This window comes from Monodelphis domestica, chromosome 5, assembly GCF_027887165.1.
Source record: "Monodelphis domestica isolate mMonDom1 chromosome 5, mMonDom1.pri, whole genome shotgun sequence".
Lineage (NCBI taxonomy): Eukaryota > Metazoa > Chordata > Mammalia > Didelphimorphia > Didelphidae > Monodelphis > Monodelphis domestica.
In genome coordinates, this window is record NC_077231.1 from 257692394 (window position 1) to 257714191 (window position 21798).

At 39.5% G+C, this 21798-nt stretch overlaps 1 protein-coding gene across 5 annotated transcripts in view; it reads left to right on the top strand.

Moving 5' to 3' along the window:
• MKX (mohawk homeobox) overlaps positions 1 to 21375 on the top strand; it is a 96791-nt gene extending 75416 nt beyond the window's left edge. For 4 of the 5 annotated variants that reach the window (XM_007504826.3, XM_007504828.3, XM_007504827.2 and 1 more), the window contains exons 6-7: positions 18561 to 18594; positions 18716 to 21375. In XM_007504826.3, coding sequence (XP_007504888.1) covers positions 18561 to 18594; positions 18716 to 18902 — 221 coding nt within the window. In that variant the 3' untranslated portion in view covers positions 18903 to 21375. The remainder of the gene's footprint in view (positions 1 to 18560; positions 18595 to 18715) is intronic. The other variant, XM_007504833.2, reaches the window with a different exon arrangement.
• The last annotated feature ends 423 nt before the right edge of the window (positions 21376 to 21798 follow it).

Consider the following 21798-nt stretch of genomic DNA (forward strand, 5'->3'; position numbering starts at 1 on the left):
AAATCACATGAGTCTTCCATTCCTTTTATCTAAATTTCCATGAAATTGCTCTCCAAGAGTTTGTTTTCAGTATATTCTAATCTGTATGTTATACTCTTTCTCCAAATTTGCCAATGATCATCTGTTTTTGGTTTGCCTATCTTAGAACAATAAGTGGAATTACTCAATATTCTTAGCAGGACTTTCCCCCTTTGATTCTCTCTCTCTCTCTCTCTCTCTCTCTCTCTCTCTCTCTCTCTCTCTCTCTCTCTCTCACTTTGTCTGTCTGTCTCTCTCTCTGTCTCTCTGTGTCTGTCTGTCTCCCCTCTATCAGTTTGGACTAGTAATTTTCTCACCATAGGAAACTCTTACTGTGGGGATTCCTTTCACCTATGCAGATCAGTCTTCTCTATATCGTACAGTCTTGGAGAGTTGCTTGGCACATCAAGAAGTTAAATTACTAACCAAGGTCATACAGCTGTGTGTATCAGAGACAGGACTTGAGTTGGCTCTCTAAATATTATGCCACACTACTTGCTCACATACACACATAATCATACAAACACATAATCATACACACACACACACACACACACACACACACACACATCTAAATCATCCTTGCATATTATCTCTAGTGGTGAACCAAGAATAGATAAAATGAATAACTTTCCCAATTATCAGAAGATGAGTTTTAGCCGACTTCTCAAAGTGGTACCAATGGAATGCTACGCCATATTGGCTGGGAATCTAGCAAAGATTGTTGAAGTATTGCACTATTTACCACAAGCTAGTGGCAACGAGAACACCATGACATTACACTTCCAGAGATACCAGCTGAAGGACCCTCAGACTCTGTCAAGGTTGAGCTGTAGTGCCATTCGTTAGATTTCCCCTCATAACTTTGCCATATTACCTGGGATGTTAAATGTCCAAGTACTTGTCTATAAAAATCCATGTTTCAAAAATAATACTTTTCCAAGGAGATAGTTGTTAAAATTAGTATTTGTGAAAGTTTGGCAATCTAATTCTGAATTATTAGAGACCACGCGTAGTCATAATAACTTGTTAAGAAAGAGTCACAAGATTTATGTCTGATAGTTTTATCTACTTGCTTCAGGCTGCTTTGTGTCTCATCTGAAGTTCAGTTAAAAGGCTCACCACCCAGATGACCCTCACAGTAATAAACTTATTCTTTAGTCACCACAACTTTTAAGTTAGAGGGATTGTTATCTGCATCAGTGGAAGGAGTGTCTACTCTGGTGAAATCCTAGCTCCTTCTAGTTTTAAGTATCAAAGTTCTATCTACTCTTTCTTTCAAAAGGTCATGAAACTCTAGTCTACCTCCAGAGGGATATTATAGAAGTAACACATTAAAAACAGCTAAGAAGCACTCTGTAAAACCTTGCACATTTATTATGGAAATGTGTAATGAAATAACCTAGTTTCCTCCTTATGCAGAATTGGATCAAATATTTTGCTAAGGGCAGCAGACACTAAGTTGACTCCAATTTCCAAGGCTTGTTATCCTACCCAAGAAAGAACCTATTAGATCGGGATAATTTGTTTTTGATAAACCCATGTGGATTACTATTTCTCACCTTATTTTCCCAAGGGAAAAATAAAGGCGAAAACTCCTTGACTCACACAAAGGCCTCCAGCTGGGTCTGAAATGTTGAAGCAGCCCCATGATGTTTATTTTCCAAACAGAGAACACAGATCTTGTGACAGTGGATTATTGTAATAAGGGTTTCGACTGCGAGGGGAGAGCGATTTAATGTTTCTGAAGTCTGCTCCAATTTATTTTAAAGAAAATGGTGGTTTCCTTTTGAATGTCAGGGGTTGCTCTTTTTTTTTGAGTGTCACTGAAATAGCTGTCTTCAAGTATATGAAAGGTTAAAGAACAGGAGGATTATGCCTTGTTCTGTTTAGCCCAAGAGAACATGGAGAGAAGTTACAGGTAGAAGCTACAAAGAAATAAAATTAGGCTTCATGTAAGAAGGAAAATTTGTTAGTAAATAGAGTTTCAAAAGTCATATAATTTTTTAAAAACTTTTTCTATGAAGTAATATAGAAAATTTGGGGGTGAAGCCTGACTTCCCTTTAAACCCTTACCTTCTGTCTTAGAATCAGTATTGTTTATTGGTCCTTAGGCAGAAGAGTGACAAGGAGTAGGCAACGGGGTTAAGTGACTTGCCTAAGGTCATGTATCTAGGAAGTGTCTGAGGTTAGATTTGAACTCAGGACCTCTCAACTCTAGGCTTGACTCTCTAGCTGCTCCATCCACACAGCTGAATTAAATACTTCCCAAACCAGAGGCATTGATCTCAGGACAGTGTTTTTGACCTGAGAATCTTTTTTGTGTTAGGAGCATTGTGGCAAGCTTAGCACCAATTCCATAAATAATACCCAGAAGAAATGGTACTTGATTGTGATTGGGTCCACTGAGTGCAAAGACAATAAGAATTGTTTTGATAGTGGTAGGCAAGGGATGGACTCGGGAATGGACCTTCACAGCCATTAGTTCTCCCTCTAATGTCTCCATAAGAATATATATTGGAGATTAGAGAGAGTATTGTATCCTTATGGAACTTGGAACCAAGAAAAGGGGATACTTCTCAACTTCCTAACATGGGTCTACATTAGCACTTCTCTAAGTCTATACACAGACTCCATAGCTACTCATACACTGGAGACTGTGCAAACCTCCTGTCACGAATGTTAAAAAACAGCGCTTTGGTGCCCTCCTAAGTGCCAACAAATTTGGGGTTATATTCATCAAAATCTAAAAGTTCAGGCAGTTCTGCCAGCTAGCTGCCCTTTAAGTGCTGCCCAATCTCATCTTGTATCTGCTTCCATTTGAATTCCATGTGCCCTTCTCCTAAATTCTGAAGTCCAACTCATCAAAGCAATCAGTAGGCACTCATTAAGCACTTGCTATGTGCAAGGCACTATACCAGGCACAGGAAATAAGCAAAAATGAAACAGCGCTTTCCTTCAGAAGGCTTACATTCTTTAAAAACAACAATAACCTTACCTCCATTTTAGATTCAATACAGTTTATTGGTTCTAAGGCAGAAGAGTGCTAAGGGCTAGGCAATGGGGGTTAAAGGACTTGCCCAGGGTCACACAGCTAAGAAGTGTCTGAAATCAAATTTGAACTCAGGACCTCTTTCTGAACCACTTGTCTGCCCCCAGTAGACTTACATTTTTTAAAAGTGCACCTATGGTCATAATACCAAAATGTGTTTTACAAAATAAATACCCTGTAATTAAAGGAGAGAAGATACTAGCAACTAGAGGGGATGGGTAAAGTTTATATAGAGAAGGTAGTGCCTTTGATGAGCTTTGAAGAAAAATGGGAATTCTAAGAGGCAGAACAATTCATGCCTGGGAGATGGCTAGCCAGGGCTTGCACAATAACTTGGAGACAAAGTGCCATGTATGAGGAAGCACAAGAAAGCCATTTGTCTGGACTATAGAGTATTTGAGGGACAGTAACATATAAGACAGGAACAACAGATTAGAGCCAGATTATACAGTAAGCACCCATCAATCAGACCAACATTTATGAGTTATATACTACTCATTTAACCCATTGCCTCAGTTTCCCCATCTGTAAAATAAGCTGAAGAAGGAAATGGCAAACCTCTCCAGTATCTTTGCCAAGAAAACATAATGAAGAATTGGATAAGATTGAAATGACTGAACAACGGCAAAAACTCTCTAGAAATCTACTGGCAATAGAAAAACAACAAAAAAGAAGCAATTCCTGTCCTCAGAAGCCTCCATCCTATTGGAATATAGTCCAAATTGGCAGAAATTATTCCTCAATTTAAGCATATTTCCCTCTAGTCTACCCCACCCCTTCCTCAGTTTAGACCTCACTATTTTGTTAGGTGTCAAGCTAAAAGCAAAAAAAGTGGTGATTCCCTTCAACTTTAGAGTAGGCAACAATGTAATTTTGCATGTGACAAGTCAAGTTGAGTCTCTAAAAGAGAACACTGAGGTGTATCTAGAAGGCAGACTCTGAATTGGCTTCATCTCTTATCTCTTAAGAGCTGGGCTCTTTCCATGAATCAATATCACAGCTGGGCTGTGAGTGGAATGTTCATCAGTCTTCTCTGCATATCTAAAATAGCTGCAGATTTGGGATCATCCCCAGCTTCTTTTTTCTAATGTCACTCTCAGTAGTAATGCAGGCAGACAGGTCCAACCCTGAGATTCTAGAGCATCACATCTGAAGACAGTAATTTGAGGAATGCTGAAAAACAAGGTAGCAATGTCAGCCAATTTAAAGATACAATGTGGTTCATATATCAAAGGCAAAGCCCTTTGCGATGGTTTTCCGAGACCCTGGAAGGGCTGAAAGGGCTGCGTAATAGCCAGGGCTTCAGCAGCCAGTTTCTAGATTATTATAAATACATATTTTTTCTCTGGAATGATCCTTTGGTGCTGAAGAAAGGAGTGTTAGTTCTCTGCAGCCTAACACCATGCAGCTGTCTGTTTACCAAAAACAAGCTCGGCCAGCTAAAGCTGCAGCGGACTATGCTAACAGACTAGTCCAGTCTCCATGAAATGCTAAGAATAAAGTTGACCTCAGTGGAAGATGGACTGACTTCCCATTTTAGTTCTTGTTTCTGAGCCCAGGAGAGCTATGAATATCCAGAGTGGGACTGGGGGGGGGGGGGGGGGGGGAAGTGGGGTGGAAGATCCAGGCTCAGACCAGAGGCAGAGAAACTCAATGCTAAGATACAGTTTGTGGAAGAAGTAGAAGCGGGCCACCGTGAAATTTAGAGCTTATATTATACTACTCATAGGCTACTCATCCCCCACGAGGTCATTTTCTGAAGTCTTGGCCGGAAAATCAGCTTCCATGGCTTAAGCTTTTGGGGTAACATCTGAAATATTCCTCTTGAGAAAATGAAGTAACAAAAACCCGTCAGACACTTAAAGCTAATAGATGCTTGCTTTAATGTGGTTCCAGGGCTTTGTCTTGGCATGTTATGGTTCTTTGGCTTGGGAAAACAGATCAGCATCAGAAGAGCGATGTCATCCTTGAAGATAATAGATTCTGCACACTTAATCCATTAATCCAAGCAGATGGGCTTTGCTAAGCTAATCGGGCTACTAGAAAGCAACCAGGAATTAAAATATTTTGCACTGAGCATCTTTCTTCTTAAGCACTACGTGCCATTCATTTATAGGATGGCCATATTTTGATCCCATTGTATGGATGGGGAAAATAAAGGTGAGGTTAATGTATATACTGTGTTTAGGACCACCCAAGGAGTTAACAATATTGCTAGACTAGAATCAAAAACGAACAGCATTTCCAGACCCCTTTCCTGGTCACTCAGCTGCAATTTCCTTAACCTAGACCACACAAGAATCTTAGTAGAAATATTGGAATTGGGAAGGATGTGTGGAAGAGAGGGGGAAAGGGAGGGAGCTTCTTAGATCACTTGGGGTCAAAGCAAATAGAAGTAACTATATGTAAAAGCATTTAGTATCAAGAATTATACAGATCATAATAATCAATATCATACAATTTACCTTCTCAAGGGGGGAAGGAGGAAGAAGGGAGAGATTAGGAACTCAAAAGTTTTAAAAGTGAATGTTAAAAATTCTTTACATGGAATTGGAAAATATTTTTTTTTAATATAGAGGCGGGGGAAAAGAATACTGCATATTAAAAAATTGCCTTGAAAAAAAGCTGGTAGAATGAATGGGTGGTGAGACCTTCTAGTTGGGTGGGGCTCTATTTATATAGAAAATAAGTTTTCAAATTATAAATCCCATTTCCTGCACGTCTTTCGGTCAGCTCAGACTGATGAGATCAGAATAGAACAAAGACACAAATGGAAATTGATGCTGAGCTCAGAGCCAGAGGTTCTTATTCCACACCTAATAAGGACTAGCTTTCAAAGCTGTAATCCCCTCCTAATTTACTGAGAGAAAAGCAAACTGCTGTTTTTCACAGGTCTGCCTACAGACAGGAGCAGTGGCTGCCTACTTCTTAGAGAAATAGACCTGTCCTTGAGCCTGAAACTCTTACAGGTCAAGATACGCCAACTCTTTCCCATAGGGAATCCCAACCAAAAGCTCTTCCATTCCCTAGAAGACACTGCTCCAGTGTCCAATTGGGAAGGGAGGGATCCCTTTTATTTTTTAACCTTTTAGTTATAATCCATGCAAGGGAAAGGAGGACCCTAAAATAAAGCTGAAGGCCTTCCGGAGCTGGTACAGCTGGAGAACATTAGTTCTAATGTGGGGCCAGCCCACATGAGAAGGTAGCAGGAAGGAGAGAAATCTCTGGCCAGATGGTAGAAGTCATGGCTGGAGGAAATACTGGCTTAATTTTTGGAAAGCAAATGGTTTCTTGGTTCAAATGCTGAAACGTGTTGGAGGCCACTAGTTTTTAAGGCCCCAGGATGAATAACTTGAGCTGGTTGCCTTGCAAAGAAACACTAAACTAATATAAACAGAGTCCCAACCAACCAAGGTGAAGTAGGAGGATTTCCCTTTTATTTGGTTTTACTTAGAAGGCCTTCAGAAGGCCAGTCCCAAGTCAGGTTCTAATACTTTGTATCTGTAATCAATAGCACTTACAGAGTCATCACCACTTCCATTATTTCATCTGAGGTGCCATGGTGGAAGTGCCACTGTTTGGTACTAAACAGACTTCATTTCATTCATTCACTTGACGTAAATTTCCTGAATGTCTATTACGTGCTAGAGACAATATGGCGGTAATGGTGCAGCCAAGAAGACCAGCATTCAACTCCAGTCTCTTACATATACTTGGCCTTAGTCAAATCAATTATTTTCTCTATATCCTAGGCTTTCTAAGAGGCAGAAAAGGGACCAACCTGCATTGTTTGAGGGAGTTTCCTTACCCAAGAGTTGTTCATTCCAATGAAATCCAAGGTCCAGTTCCTACCATGTACAAGCCCCCATGTCCAGAGCAGCATGACCATTTGAGCTTCCCCTCTTCGGGGGCTAAACCTCATTGACATGGTTGACTTATTCTCATCCATCCCCAAACACCTTCTGCACCCAAGAGAGAAAAACCACAAAAGTTTCCTCAAAGGAGGACACTGGCGACAGCTGGAGAATAGCTACTGAGCAAAAATACTCTCTGGGCTAGCACAGTGATTATAGGAAGATCATGTCTCCTTAAAATATCACATCTCTTTAAAATGTCAAGGAAAGCTTAAGAAAACTGATTTAGAGTCCCCAGCCTGGGATTTGGACACGTTCCTTGATATTTCAGAACAAATCTTGGAGAGGAAGAAAAAAAAAAGCTTTGTGGAATCTTTACTGACCAGAAGGCTAGTAAAGCACAAGGAAATCATTTTTATAAACTATTACCATTCCACCTTCCTTGTGTATGAAAGAAGTCAGCCTCAACCGGAACACAGGCCTCTTCTGGCACCAGCCGCAACACCTCACACAGAGTAGGCATTTAATAAGTATCTATTGAATTGTTCTCTGGTTAAACAAATAGATGACTACACAAGAGCTTTAAAATGACCATTTTTTCTTGGTAATTCAAGACATGGAACATAGAGGCCTGAATCGAATGTCAGCATATCCTCAAATTTTACTAAGTTCTTCCCCCTTCATAGCAAAAGTTTTGTGATAAATAATTATTTAAGGCCAATAGGAAGAGAGCCAGGGTTGGAGCCAGACAAACTTGAGTTCCAATCCCACCTCAAACACTTAATGGCTATCTGATTGGCAGGGCGAGGTGCTTAATGCTTCTGTGTCCAAGTTTCTCATCTGTAAAATGGGGGAAGAAGGGCACCTACCTCTCAGAGTTGTTGCGAGGATAAAATGAGATAACATGTATAAAACATTTTGCAGACCTTAAAATACAATATAAATGCTAGCTAGCTAGTAGTAGTAGTAATAATAATTAATTTCTATAACAGGAAAGATCAGTTAGCAAATATTTTAAAAATCAATTTTATTCTTTTAAAAAAAAACTTACCTTCTGTCTTAGAATCATGACTGCGTATTGGTTCTAAGTCAGAAGAGTGCTAAGGGCTAGGCAATGGGGGCTAAGTGACTCTCCCAGGGTCACACAGCTAATTTTACTCCTCTTTGACTTTAAATAGTTGGGGGGTTCCAATATCATTAAAAACATTAGCTTGTCTGTGGATAAGGAATATGTAAACTCTTTAAGGCCAGACCCTGCTTTTGTTTTGTCTCTGTTGAGCCATGTCAGGTCACCAAGCATTTATCAAGGACTTACCAAGTCCGGGCAGTGTCCTAAGCCCTGTAGCTTCAATACCAAACTCAGTTCCTGTCATGTACTAGATGCTCAAAAAATGTTTGTTGAATGAATGAATTGTAAGGCTCTTCAATTTAACATGTGACATTTTCCAGCACAGAACAGATTCAGACTCAGTATTGTACTTGCCGCCACACACACATGTAATGAAAGCCCTACAGTCAATCCCTGAACATTTATTAAGGAACTCCTGTGTGCCAAATACTAGACTGGGTGCTCTGGATAAGCTTACTTTCTATCAGATTCTCTCTTACATTGGATGGCTAAAGAGAACCTCTGTTTATGAATTTTCTTCTTGCTCCCCACCAGCAATATTGGCTAAGGTTGGGTCTTTAGGCAAGACCCCTGAAAGCATAGAGCATTTGTTCTTGTTCAGTCATTCAGTTGTGTCTGACTCTTAGCAACCCTCTATGGCTGCCATATTTATTGGCCAAAGTACTGGAGGAACTTGCCATTTCCTTCCCCAAAGGATTAAGGCAAACAGAAGTTAAGTGACTTGCCCAGAGTCACACAGCTAGTAAGTGTCTGAGGCTGGATTGAAACCCAGGTTTTCCTGAGTCCAGATCCAGCATTTGATCCACAGAGTCACCGAGACGCCTCATAGAATATTTAGTCCTTATAAATTGGTCAGCCAGTACTAGTCCTTGTTATTAATGCTACCAAAAAGATGATTATTTTTGTACTTTGTAGTCAGAAAGGTTCGCCATTCTACAATTCTATCAATTCACGATCTCCTCCATTGGTGGGGAAGCAATAGGAGGAGTTGGTCATAGTTATATGGCTTTTATTGGGAGTGGGTAGAAGAATGGGAATTGATGAATGTGGACCAGATTTTGAAAACTGGGAGAAAAGTAGCATGTCAGCATTCAGAGAATAGCAAAGGGCTATTCCCCCATCTTGTTCCTCAGGCTCTTAAGTTGATTCTATATTTTTTATCCTTTTTTACCTTCAATGCTTAAATGAAACTTGAAACTCGCCAAAGCTCCCAGAAAGTCCCTGATCACCCAGAGTGTCCTCAAGACTAAAGTGCTTTCTATCTCTCCAGAACTGGGAAACTGTCTTTGGCAACTCCTGAATGGACAGTGTCTAGAAGTATAGGGTTGGAATGTCTGTAGGTCTTGACATATGATTGATTATAATCCTTACGATGGTTTATGTAGTACTTCAAGGAAGTGTGATATAGTAGGTAGAACTAGCCTTGAAGCCAAAAAGACCAGCTCTGATATGTACTGGCTGTCTTACCCTGGAAACATGCTTAATCTCCCAGTACTCTAAGCAGCAAAGTGACTCAGTGGATAGAGTGCAGGACCTGGAGGAAGACCTGATTTTAATCATGATCTCACACACTTATGAGCTCTGTGACTCTGGACAAGTCACTTAACCTCTCTTTGTCTTAAACCTCTAAAGAAAGAAATGGCAAACCACTCCAGGATCTTTGTGAAGAAAATCCCAAATGGAGTCATGAAGAGTCAGACACAACTGAAAAACAACTGAATGACAACCATTCTAAACCGAAGGTGGTCTACTTGACCTCTCACTACCAGTCTTGTTCCAAGTGGACTCATTGCCTATAGAACTGTTCCCAGATGCATTTTCACTTCCTTTCCCCACCTTCTCCCCTCTATGTGGTACTCCTTAAATGTTCTTTGTCTCTCGCCCTCATCCCAACCCTTCCACTCATTCAAAGAAACATATGTTGTATGATTTGGAGAATATCCACTTTTAAAATATTATCTCTACCATGGCTTTCTTCCTACAGTATGGATAATGAGAATTATCTCTATTATTATCTATTGTTGACGTCTCCATGGTTAGGCTGGTTTTAAAAAAAAAAAAAACCTGACCTTGAAACTTTTAAATTAGAGAAACCACAGAGAAGCATTCTACTGGGTGAGCCATATTTTTGTCTCTCCCTATGAATATAAATGCCATTTTCAGGATGTTGCTCAGAATTAGGGCATTTATGAATTTCATTCACTGAATCTGAAAAGAGCCTGGTGACACAGAGCCCTAGAAGTTGTGCCTACATGTGCAAAGTGGTATTTGATCTAAATGATTTGGGTAACAGCCTCAATTCTCTATTTGACTTTGGGAGGAACATGTCTAGCCTAAGGATATCTATTACCACTTTAACAGTTTCATCATGATTTTGGTTTCTCGACATCCAAGATTTCTCTCACTACCCAACCCAACTTGCTTCTCCCAGAGCCCCCGCCTTTTATTTTTATTTTTTTGGTCTTGAAACACTCTCCCTTGGCTGGTTTACTAAATGGTTCCTGCCAACTAGTTATTTTTATAGTAATTGACAGTGCAGTTGATTTTGGGATCACTAGAATTTGAAAAGGCATTTTAAGTCAAGTTTTTTGGAGAGGCAAAGCTGAGGAGCCTGCCAAAGGGAGAGATACAAGGGAGCTGAATGTAGGGCAGTCAGCTCCCAATTATGCGCATGCTGATTAACTGCCACTGCAGATCAGCTAGGGACCCGGGGAAGCTTAAGGCTTGATTTCCTCCCTGCCCTGAATGCCTTCTCTACCCAGTGGTCTTTTGAGGGGAGGGGAGATTCAAGTAAGACTACCTGGCTTTGGGAGACAGTGAAAACATTGGGAGCCACAGATAGAGTTCCATTTTGTCTTCAAGGACCAAATGGTTCATTCCATTAGTGCTTGGTAATATAAGCTCCTTAAGGGCAGGAGCCTTTTATCTCATTTTCAATAGCTATGACAGTGCCTAGGACAGCAGACCATTTAATAAATAAATATTTGGTGAATCAAATTGGCATATTAGTTCTTGACTGCAGGAAGAAAATGTGAAATAGATTAGGGCAAGAGATCTACCAATTTGGAAAAATGAAGTAAGAGGAGGACCTTCTAATTAAGAAAATATCCCCCTCTCCCCAAATGCAATCCATTCTCTAAAAGAACTAGGACATTGCCTTGGGTTTTATGTAAAAAAAAAAATAGTCAAACTCTTCAATTCTCCTATTCCTTGCTTTCTTACAAGAGCACAAGCTTTCACTCTTACAGGGCCCCAGTTGGCCATCTATGACTTTTGCCAGTACTTTGAAAGTTAGATTGTACTACGCCCCCAGGAGATTATCCTTGGATGCATAATTGTCTGGTGACACCGGGAAATACACCAATAACAACAGAAGAGACCGGATGCCCCCCCCACTTCAGTTTCTTTGCAAACTAGAGCACCTTTGACACTGGCACCCCCCTCCCCCCCCAATGGCATCAGTCAGCTGTCTCTGGAGCCATTGTCCTTTTCTTGTTCCGTTTGAGACCTTTGAGCCTGACTTTGTTGTCAGATCCTTGGTTTTTAACAACTGACTGTTGACATGAAAGAGAGACGTTTCCTCTATTCATTCCTCCTTACAAAGCCTTTTATTTTCTTGCTGGAAAGGGAACCACAAGTCCATGCCTAGACATCCACTGTGTTCTACTTCGAGAGCAAAGCACCGACTTCCGTGGTTTGGACAGTGCCTTGTCCATTGCCGGAAGCCAAGAAGTCCTCATTGAATTCCCTTCAATTTATGGAGCACCTACTGTGTGTAAAGACCCGAAAAACATTCCAAAGGATTTAGAGATGCTTTTAGCTTGTCAAAGGTACTTTCCAAAACCCTGTAATACATCAGGAAAAAAGGTTTGTTTTTTTTTATAGTTTTGACTTGCTTCTCTGTGGGACAAATTCAAGATGCAGCCAAAGGAAATGCTTGTGGGTCCAGGTGTTAGTGAGCCCTTGGGATGCAGCTATTCACTCCACCCTAAAGGGGAGCCTTACATGGCCCCACCTGTCAGTATGATGCTGCTGTCCCCTTGTTCAGTCAGGTGGGCAGTGTGAAATCAAATTATGGTCCCTTTCGTACATGCGAGACTGCTGTGTCTGTAAGCCATAGCATCAGTTACACGGTCTTTAAAAAAATGGTTTGTTATTTCCCTAACGTTATTCAAGCTTCATGGAACTTGGTTCACTTTTGCCAGATCTTTCCAGTGAATAAATATCTCCACAAACCTATTGCTTCACTTTGGCAACTGAGATGCTGCAGTTAGTTTGTGGGCAGAAGTAAGGCAAAGCCCATTTCTTCCTCTTCTCTGTGAATAGCCTAATCCGGCTGGTAGCCTGCCAGCTGGACAGAGTCCTCATCTCCCTTCATGTTCCGGTAGCACCTTGACTCTGTTGTTCTTTAGTGGAGATGAACAAATAATGCTTCTATAGCAGGAATGGTTTCTTGAAAGGGACAGTGAGAACCAGTGGGACTTTACAGAGAATTAAGGCTTTCCAGGGCATTCTATGAATGAAAACGTTTGCACTTTTCCTCCCCTGAAAAAAGTGATTCAATTTCCCCAGTTATCAATGAGGGCAAATAGACCGCTAGCACTCAGATAGCTCTTGCAAAGGCTTTCCGCTTCAGAGAAGGAAGTCTTCTCAGCAGGTGATGGTTGAGGGGATGATGACTTAGCTGATTGAAAATTCTGCTGATTCTTTGGGGATTTTCTTGCACAATTCCATCAGAAACCTCCAAGGAGTTATGGCAGGTTGCATTTCTATGTGGCACCCACTCCTACCAAAACCTTTTCATTCATAGGCAGTCCTACTTGACCAAGATCATATTCATCTCCAAAAATGTTATTTAGCCACTTGGGTTCTAGTCTGCACAGGGAAAGTCCGAAAAGGCAATCAATGGTCAACAAGAAGTCCCAGTATGTGTGAGTACGGGGATAAAAGCCTGACCATCATCACTATTTCTTTGTTCCAAACTTTTAAATACTGCCCAAATTGCCATTGCATTTCCAGGGGAATGAAGCTGTCATAATTTTTTACCCTTTATAAAGCATATGATTACAAAGAATTTCAGGAATTTTTGCCTAGGACCCAAAATATTTTAATGTACCAGCTGCATTATAAGCAAGGCAAAAAAAAACATCTCAGATTATATAGCAATTATGTGGGGGGGGAACCCCCAACAAAGCAATGAACTCAATTCCAATCTTTTAACTTTCTAAATGGATTTAAAAAAAATTTAGGATTAGAGTTGGAAGGAAAACAAATGATCATCTAGTCTAATCTCCCTTACTTTACAGATGAAATTGAGGCTGAGAGTTAGGTGGCTTGCCCAGGATCATCCAATGAAAAAATGGTAGAACTGGGATTTGAACCCAAGTCTGCTGACTCCAAATGAATTGCTTTGTTAAAAAACAAAAACCAAAAACATTTTTTTCCTTTTTTGAAATGGAGAGTGAAAGGTAGACAGGGGAATTGTATATAAAAACATAATCATCACATCCTTTCATAGAGTTAAAACAAAAGTGACTTGATTATGGATCCAGAACTAGAAAGGAGTTGGGAAAATCAGAGGTGAAAGCTGGTAAGAAATCTGGGGAGTGAGACATGGTTGGTGTCTTGGAATGGATGTAGTAGGCTACAGAGGCTAGCACAAATCAAGGCAGTGGGACCCAGGGAAGGGCACAGTTGAACTGTGAGAGAAAAGTACTGTAGGTCCCCCTTTGTCATATGACAGAGACTTCCCATTGGGACATAGTTGGCACTTAATCAGTTGAACTGAGTTGAATTCCCTATGTTTTTTGGCTTAGACCTGGAGGGTCTTGGTAATTTTATTCAAACTCTTATCTTCCATCTTAGAATCAATACTGTGTATTGGTTCCAAGGCAGAAGAGTGGTAAGGGCTAGGCAATGGGAGTCAAGTGACATGCCCAGGATCACAAAGCTAAGAAATGTCTGAGGCCAAATCTGAATCCAGGACCTCCCATCTCCATCCCTGTCTCCCTATCCATTGAGCTACCTAACTGTCCCCTTCAAACATTTTTGAAAGGCTGTCAGGGGAATCAGTCAACCAATAGTCATTTATTAAGAGTATACTGTGTGTCGGGTCCTATGCTGGGCATTAGGAATACAAAAGACAAAAACAAGAGAGTTCTTGCCCTTGAGGAGCCTATAAGCTACTTGGAAAAAATAGAAATTAGACTTTTTCTTTTTGATCCCAAAGGAAAGAATCTGAGGTACAGATCCGAGCAATGGGTAGAAATTAAATAGGCAAGTTTTGGCTTGTTGTAAGGATGGATGATGACTGCTGACTTGCCCTACAATGGAAGTCTTCAAACAAAGGTGGGATGACCGCTCATTGGCTATGGTGTAGTGGGGATTCTTTTTCAGATCTGAATTGTACTCAAAGGCCACCAAGGTCTCTCTCAACTAATAAATCCTGTGTTTCTGTATAGCAGGAAATATTGATTTCTCGAATGTTTAGCCTTTGAATTCCTTATCTACTATAACATGGCTTGTTGTTCAAAGAGAAAAATGTGACCTCAGGGAATTATAGATTGAGTCAATAATACATCCTAGAGTCAACCTCTGGTACTTGCAAGCCATGTGACCATGGACAAATGATTTAAATTTTCTAAGACTCAGTTTCCACATTTGTAAAATAGGGATGATAGCTGAGGTCCTTCCCTCACACCCTGTTGTGAGGCTCCAGTAGGACCATGGATGGGAAATGCTTTGAATGCTTTAAAGTACTCTAAGCCTATGTTTTTCATTATGATGATGATTATGATTTTCTCTTCTTCTGTAATATGCATTAGTTGTTAGCAACTTATGTTAGGCTTAGTAAATGCCAATACAGTAATTGTACTGGTGCAGGTTCTGAAATCATGACTAAACTACAAGAGTTCTTTAAAATTCTTACCGTCTGTCTTAGAATGTACACTAAGGATAGTTTGAAGGCAGAATACTGCTAAGGGCTAGGCATTTGGGGCTAAATGACTGGCTCTGGGTCACATAGCTAGGAAGTATCTGAGGTCAGATTTGAACCTTGGTCCACAATGATTTTTTTATCCATTTAGAAAAACAATTATAACATAACATAAGTTAATAAAGCCTTTGGCTTTTTTATCCTTCTCCATATCCTACATTCCATGTCCTGTATCATAGGATCACAGTGAAGCTCGGGAGCTAGGAAGTTAGGATAGATTTCCTGGCCTGGAGTCAGGAAGACTCCTCTTCATTAATTCAAATCTGATTTCAGATGCTTATTAGATGTGTGACCCTGGGCAAGTCACTTAACCCTATTTCCTTCTCCTCATCTGTAAAGTGAGCTGGAGAAGGAAATGGCAAAGCACTCCAGTATCTTTGCCAAGAAAATCTCCAAAAGAGGTCTCAAAGAGTCAGACATAACTGAAACAATTGAATAACAAGTTGAATATTAGGGCAAGTAGGTGGCACAGTGGATAGAGTTCTGGGCCTGGAGTCAAGAAGACTTGACTCATTTAGCCTCACTTGCCTCAGTTTCTTCATCTGTAAAACAAACTGGAGAAGGTAATGGGAAACCACTCCAGTATCTTTGCCAAGAAAATCCCCAAAAGGAACCACAAAGATTTGGACATGACTGAAAAATGACTAAACAATAATAAGTAGTTGTACATTTTTTAAATGAGCATACTCTTCAGTGTTAGAATTGATACAAAGACAAAAGGTAAGGATTTTAGGGGGGAAAGGGCATTGTGGGTTTGGTTCCATTTTCTCACTAAAATGTTAGAAAACATTCAGCCACTGGGCATTGGATAACTCTCAAATGTTAAAAAGGATGAAGAATTAGACTAATGTTAGTTTACAGTTTAAGGGTTGTGTTATTCTTTGCATTTCTTTGCCCCATCTCTAGCACTCTTACCACTGTGGAGTATTGGAAGGACTAAAGCCCCACAGGACTAAGGGGCATTTGGGGGGATTTCTTTTGATGTTTCATTACTTCCATGGTCAAAAATCTCATCATGTCGTAGTCAGCCTTGAGATGAGGATGTGCTCTGTATTTAACGAGGCTAGTTTTTAAGAAGCAGACCTCAAGCCTATCTTCAAGACCTTTGCAGCTTGGCCAAAGCTTGGATTCAATTTGTATAGCCTCCCAGAATCCAAAGGAACTTACACAATGTGATGAAGAATCTGCATAAGACTTCTTTGAAGACCATTGATCCTGCTCTCATTGGATATATAACTAGAGAAATCACTCTACAGGACAGAGCGCATTTATAAAAATGGTAGACTGAGGCAAAAGGATGAGACATCCCACTGGACAAAAGAGAGACAAGGTTAGCTCACCATAAGGGATGCCAACTGGGAAGTGATCTTTGAGGGTAGAGATCATGCCTGGCCTTTGTGCTGCTGATGCCCTGGCAGTGCTCTACATGGATTCTGGGCACTAGATAAATCTACAATGATGATAATGAGAACACATCTACTAGCTTCCCCTCCTAGGTCAGCCATTGAATGGACTATTCCTCCTAAAGACCCAACATCATCCCCTTTCATCTCCCTCCTGGGCCAGACTGGAGTCAATGTCCCTCTGCCTTCTCCACTGATTATTTCCCTTCCTCAACCATATTGTCTTTTGGTTCACTTGTGTCCAGCTCTCCATGGCTCCATTTGGAGTTTTCTTGGCAAAGATACTGGAATGGTTTGTCATTTCCTTTTCCAGCTTATTTTACTGATGAAGAACCAAGGCAATTAGAACATAATTTAGTATAAAAAAAGTACCAATCTTTGAATGATGAGACTCAAGCTCAAGTTCTGCCTCTTACTCGATGTGTGACCATAGGTCAATCATGTAAATGTCCCGACCATCAGTTTCCTCATCTGTAAAATGGGGGCAAAATTACTAATGTTGCAAGTGGGGTTGTCGCAAGGAAACTGCTTTGTGAACTTTCAAGTACTAAGCTGTAGAAAATATGAGTTATTTATTATCTTGTCCAATGTGTACCCAAATCATTACTCCCTTCTACAACATTATGAGTCAGTAGTACTCCAACCTCTACTTGAATACCTTCAGGAATAGGGACCCTCAAAGCATGCTGTCTAATTTTTGTTTATTTCTAATGATGAAGAAGTTTTTTTTTTTAATGTTTCATACTATAAGGGAACTAGGGATCATCCAATCCAAGCCCTTCATTTTATAGATGAGGAAATAAGTCCAGAGGTGAAATGACAGGTTCAGCTTTATGTAGGCATTCACTGGAAGACCCTGATTTTGAACTCATATTGAGCTTTCCTCTTTAACAATGATATCACTTCTGTTCTTCAAAGCCCAATACAAGAAGATCTAGCATTTGTCTTGATGTATGAATTGGGCCCCTCTACCTTTGCCCAGTGAGGGGTGAGAGAGCCAGGTGTTCTAGAATTGAAGAATTTCCATTTGAGGAAAGACCTCAGGGCCCATTAATAAAAGCCACAGATTTAAAAAAAGAGACCCCCCCTCCACCATTCCCAAGCTTTTGCATTAAGGCCTCCAAGAAGGAGGAAACTCAGGACCCTGTGAGGTTGTCCATTATACCTTGGAGCAGCCATACTTGTTAGTAAGTTATTTCCTGATATCAAGTGTCATTTTATGCCATTCCTACCCATTAGCTCTTCTGTTGGATACAAGCACACCCCTCTTTCACATTACAGCTTCTACATGTATTATATATCCTACCCACTCTATCCCATAAGTAGAACTAAATCCAACAACTCCTCATTTAAATGCTGCTTAAATTCAGGGTCCTGAATATCCCCCCAATAATAAGGGGATATGTTTTTAGGACCCAAAATGAAATCTTTGCAATAAAATTTTATTTTCTATGTCAGATCTTTTTCAATTAATTTTTCATTGAGACTGTGTCTCCCAAGATCTCCCAGGCTAGAAATTCAGAGGTGACTCAATGACTTGATCCTATTATTGATTGAAATGGAAACTTTGACCTGTTCCATATTTGACCTGGGCCAGTCTGCCCCTCCTTAGGTAATCTGATGGTCTCCCATTTGAGGGTTCACCATACTAGTGCTGGACTTTCTATAGACAACTGATTGGCTTAACCCCACTATGGCTGAGAATATATATATATATATATATATATATATACATATATATATATATTTATTTATATAATTTATTTATATATAGTGCCTACTTTTCTGCATCTGTGTTTTTTCCCTCTTGCAGGATGTAAGTTCCTGAAGGGCAGGATCAGTTTTCATTAGTGCCTAGTAGAGTGCTTTGCACATAGTAGGTATTTAAAAAATACTTGTCAAATTGGACAGAATTTTCTGTAAGTTCCCTGTTGTTTTACATATCCTTCTGATTGGTGGCTTTGTGGTTTTGGAGTTTGAAAATGCATGGTACACTAATCTTGTCTTTATTAAATGCCATCACTCATTTCCAGCACTTTACCCTACCATCTTTTACTTCTGTTTTGTTTTCTTTTAAAGGAAAATAATTGATTTTTGTTTTTCTTTTCAGACACTCTGGAAAATGGATCCAATAAGTGTGACAGGTGAGGAAGCTGTTCTCATTTATTTTTCCCAGTTTATAATTTGTCACTGACTTGGGAGAGCTGGGTCCTGGGTCCAAACACAACATGTAAACACCGTCTGTTTTGTTTTGCTTAACTCTAGTGCAGCTAACAGAAAGGGCGGGAGCAAAGATGAAACCTATTGGAAGGAAATCAATGCAGCGATGGCCTTAACTAATCTCGCACAGGGAAAAGACAAACTGCAGGGCACCACCAGCTGCATCATTCAGAAATCATCGCATATATCAGAGGTTAAGACTGTCAAAGTGCCACTAGCCCAGCAATTTTAAGTGCTTGCTACCTGTGGGATCCAATGGACATTCCTCACGCCATTTGTATTTCTGTAAAGTCAGAACCCAAGACCTGGAGCAAGCATCAAAAACCATTCCCTTCCCGACATGGTCAGTAAAGCAGTTACTCCTTTCAGACTTCTTGGTCTTCTCTTTTTTAATTACATTAAATAAATTGTCCAGTTGCTTCTATAAAAGACATATAAATTATAAAAAAAATCAGTTTTTATCAAAATATTAACTTATTTTATGTTATTCAAACTATGCATAAAATGTCTGCATTGCTATTACAATAAGTGCCTTGCTTTCCAAAAATAAGCTCTAACGTGGGCATAGCAGAGTAGTTATGCCTCAAAATGACAATGCCATAATGCTTATTAGTTTATGTATTATTCCAGATGGGCCTGACCATTCCAGGGCTGAATCCATAACTGCTGAAAGCCCTTGAAATGTATGCATTATTTCATGTTTCTAGAACTTGGAGCTCTGTGGAGCCTAAAGAAAATGTCCCCCTTTAAAAAAATTCACCAGTATTAAATACGGTCCAGCGTATCTTTCAGGGTGGTATTTAAGGTTGCTGTGCATGTTTCTTGCTTGTCTATGCAGTATGTACCACCACCACAATTCACTTCATTGAAAAGTGCAATACTTCACATGAAATGTATATTTAAGAAACAATGTGTCCAAATTAATTTAAAAGATTTAATGAAGCATCGTGTTTAGTAAAAGTCTTTTATGGCAAGCTTCACCAGAAAACGCCCCCCACCCAGCTGATATTTCACTTTGGATTTTTTTTTCTTGAGCTTTGCTACATACTGTTTAAAGTTGTTAAATAAAAACAAAAAAATATATATCTTTCTGTCCAGAAGTAAACCTATAGTCAGTCCCATATCTTACTTGGTTTGGAACTCAGTGTCTTGCCATGATGGAAATAGTTTCTAGCTATAATAGGGTCAGAACAGCTTTGGTTTGATTTGTGTGAAATCAGGAAACCTAATGGATAATCTACCTTTCAAGGAGCAAAAAGACAGTGAGATAAATCCATGTGTGTGTATGTGTATGCACGGTCAAACATACACACACACACACACACAATAGAGTCAACTCACAAATTAAAAGCATACGGTCCCCCAAATATTGAAAGCTCATTACATTTTGCCAAGATTAAAGTTTGACATGAAATCATGTATTAAAGAAATAATGATCCAAATTTTGAAACAGAATCGCCATTGAGTAAAATAATACCGATAAAAATGGAGGTGGATAGCACCATATTTTCTTCAGTTAAATAATACTAGCCCAATCAGCTTGGGAACACTTGAATAAATAGTGGAAATTCTGAATATGACTTAAACTATACCAACTACAGAAAGCTGAAAAGGGCTTGATTATTTGGGGAATGGGATAGAAATTTATTTTTTCCATTTGTAACCTATTCTGTTCCTTAAAAAAAAAAAAAACTGGAATTGTGTGTGTGTGTGTGTGTGTGTGTGTGTATCTGTGTCTGTGTGAATGAGAGAGCATGAACATATCCAAATGGTCAAATCCTCCTTTACGTTTCAGAATGTTTTTACGAAACCTTGTCTGCTCCAGGCGTACTAAATTATTTGAGAGACAGAAAAAAAATATCTATCTTGGTGTAACTTGTAGGACACTTTTTGTTGTAACATAGCTTTGGGAGTTGGGGTTATTTAGTGTATGATAAAGATAATTTGATATGAAAATATTTTGTATATATATTTTTTACTTTGTTTTTCTAAATTGCTGTTTGCAGTGACATTTAAATGCCAAGCAAGAAATATACAGCACGACTGTATGAACAGATGGAGTACGTGTTTTGTTGTCTGTAGGTAATTAGAATTCCATGATGCATTTTGATACTTTACATCCAGAATTTTGCCATAATGTGAGCAACTGAAAACTATTGACAAATACTTCACTCTTGTTCATACTATCATAAGTTATTCAGGCATTAAGTATCTTGTGACAATACTTTGTTTTTATTTTGACAGACATTTCAGTTCAAAGTATCCGGAGTGTTTTCATTTGAATTAATGAGCATTCAGCACTGTCATTTTTTTTTTTAAAGCAGCAGCAAATTAGTTCTTGGGTATAAGCGTAGAAGATAAGCCATTGTGGAACATGTGTTTCTTTTTAATTGCCAAAGTATGGAGATTGGTCCATAAACACATTAAGTCCATTTTACAATTAACAAATACTTGGCATTATTTCCTACTGTAATTATCTTTAATTTATTTTTCCTGTTGCTGCTTTCACATTTTCTGGAAATGCAAATGCTTCTTCTCTCCCCACCTCTCCCCCCACCATTTCCTTTTAAAAGAAGAATCTTGAACAACGCTGAGCCAACAGCTGAAAATCAAAGTCATAATTTATATTGTAGAGAAACGCTATTACCGCTGTTCCTTGTTTTGCCATGTGTAATCATTTTAATAAAATTAATAACTGCCAAAAATCTTGACAGCTTTGGAATAAATGTTAATTTCTGTCCCTTAATCATCACACGCACACTATTTCCTTTTGGGGGCAGACCAGGTTGGGAAACAGTGAGCTTGTATTAAATGAACACTTGTGTTTTCCGAGAGGGATAATCGAAGCGCGGTGAATTAAGCCTGTGTTTCAGCTTTCATCACATTATGCCCCACTTTCAAGAGCAGAGCAAAGCGAAGATGAAATTGACTTGTAAAGCACATACCGAGTTCCCATTTTCTATTACCCAGGGAAGAGCATATACTGTATATTCAATTCAGTTCTATTCAACGAACATCTATTATTCCAGGAATAGAATCCCTGCCCTCTTATGACTTACTGTCCAGTAGGAGGATATGTTGAGAATATAAATAACCATAATACAAAATAGTACATGAGTGAGTGCATT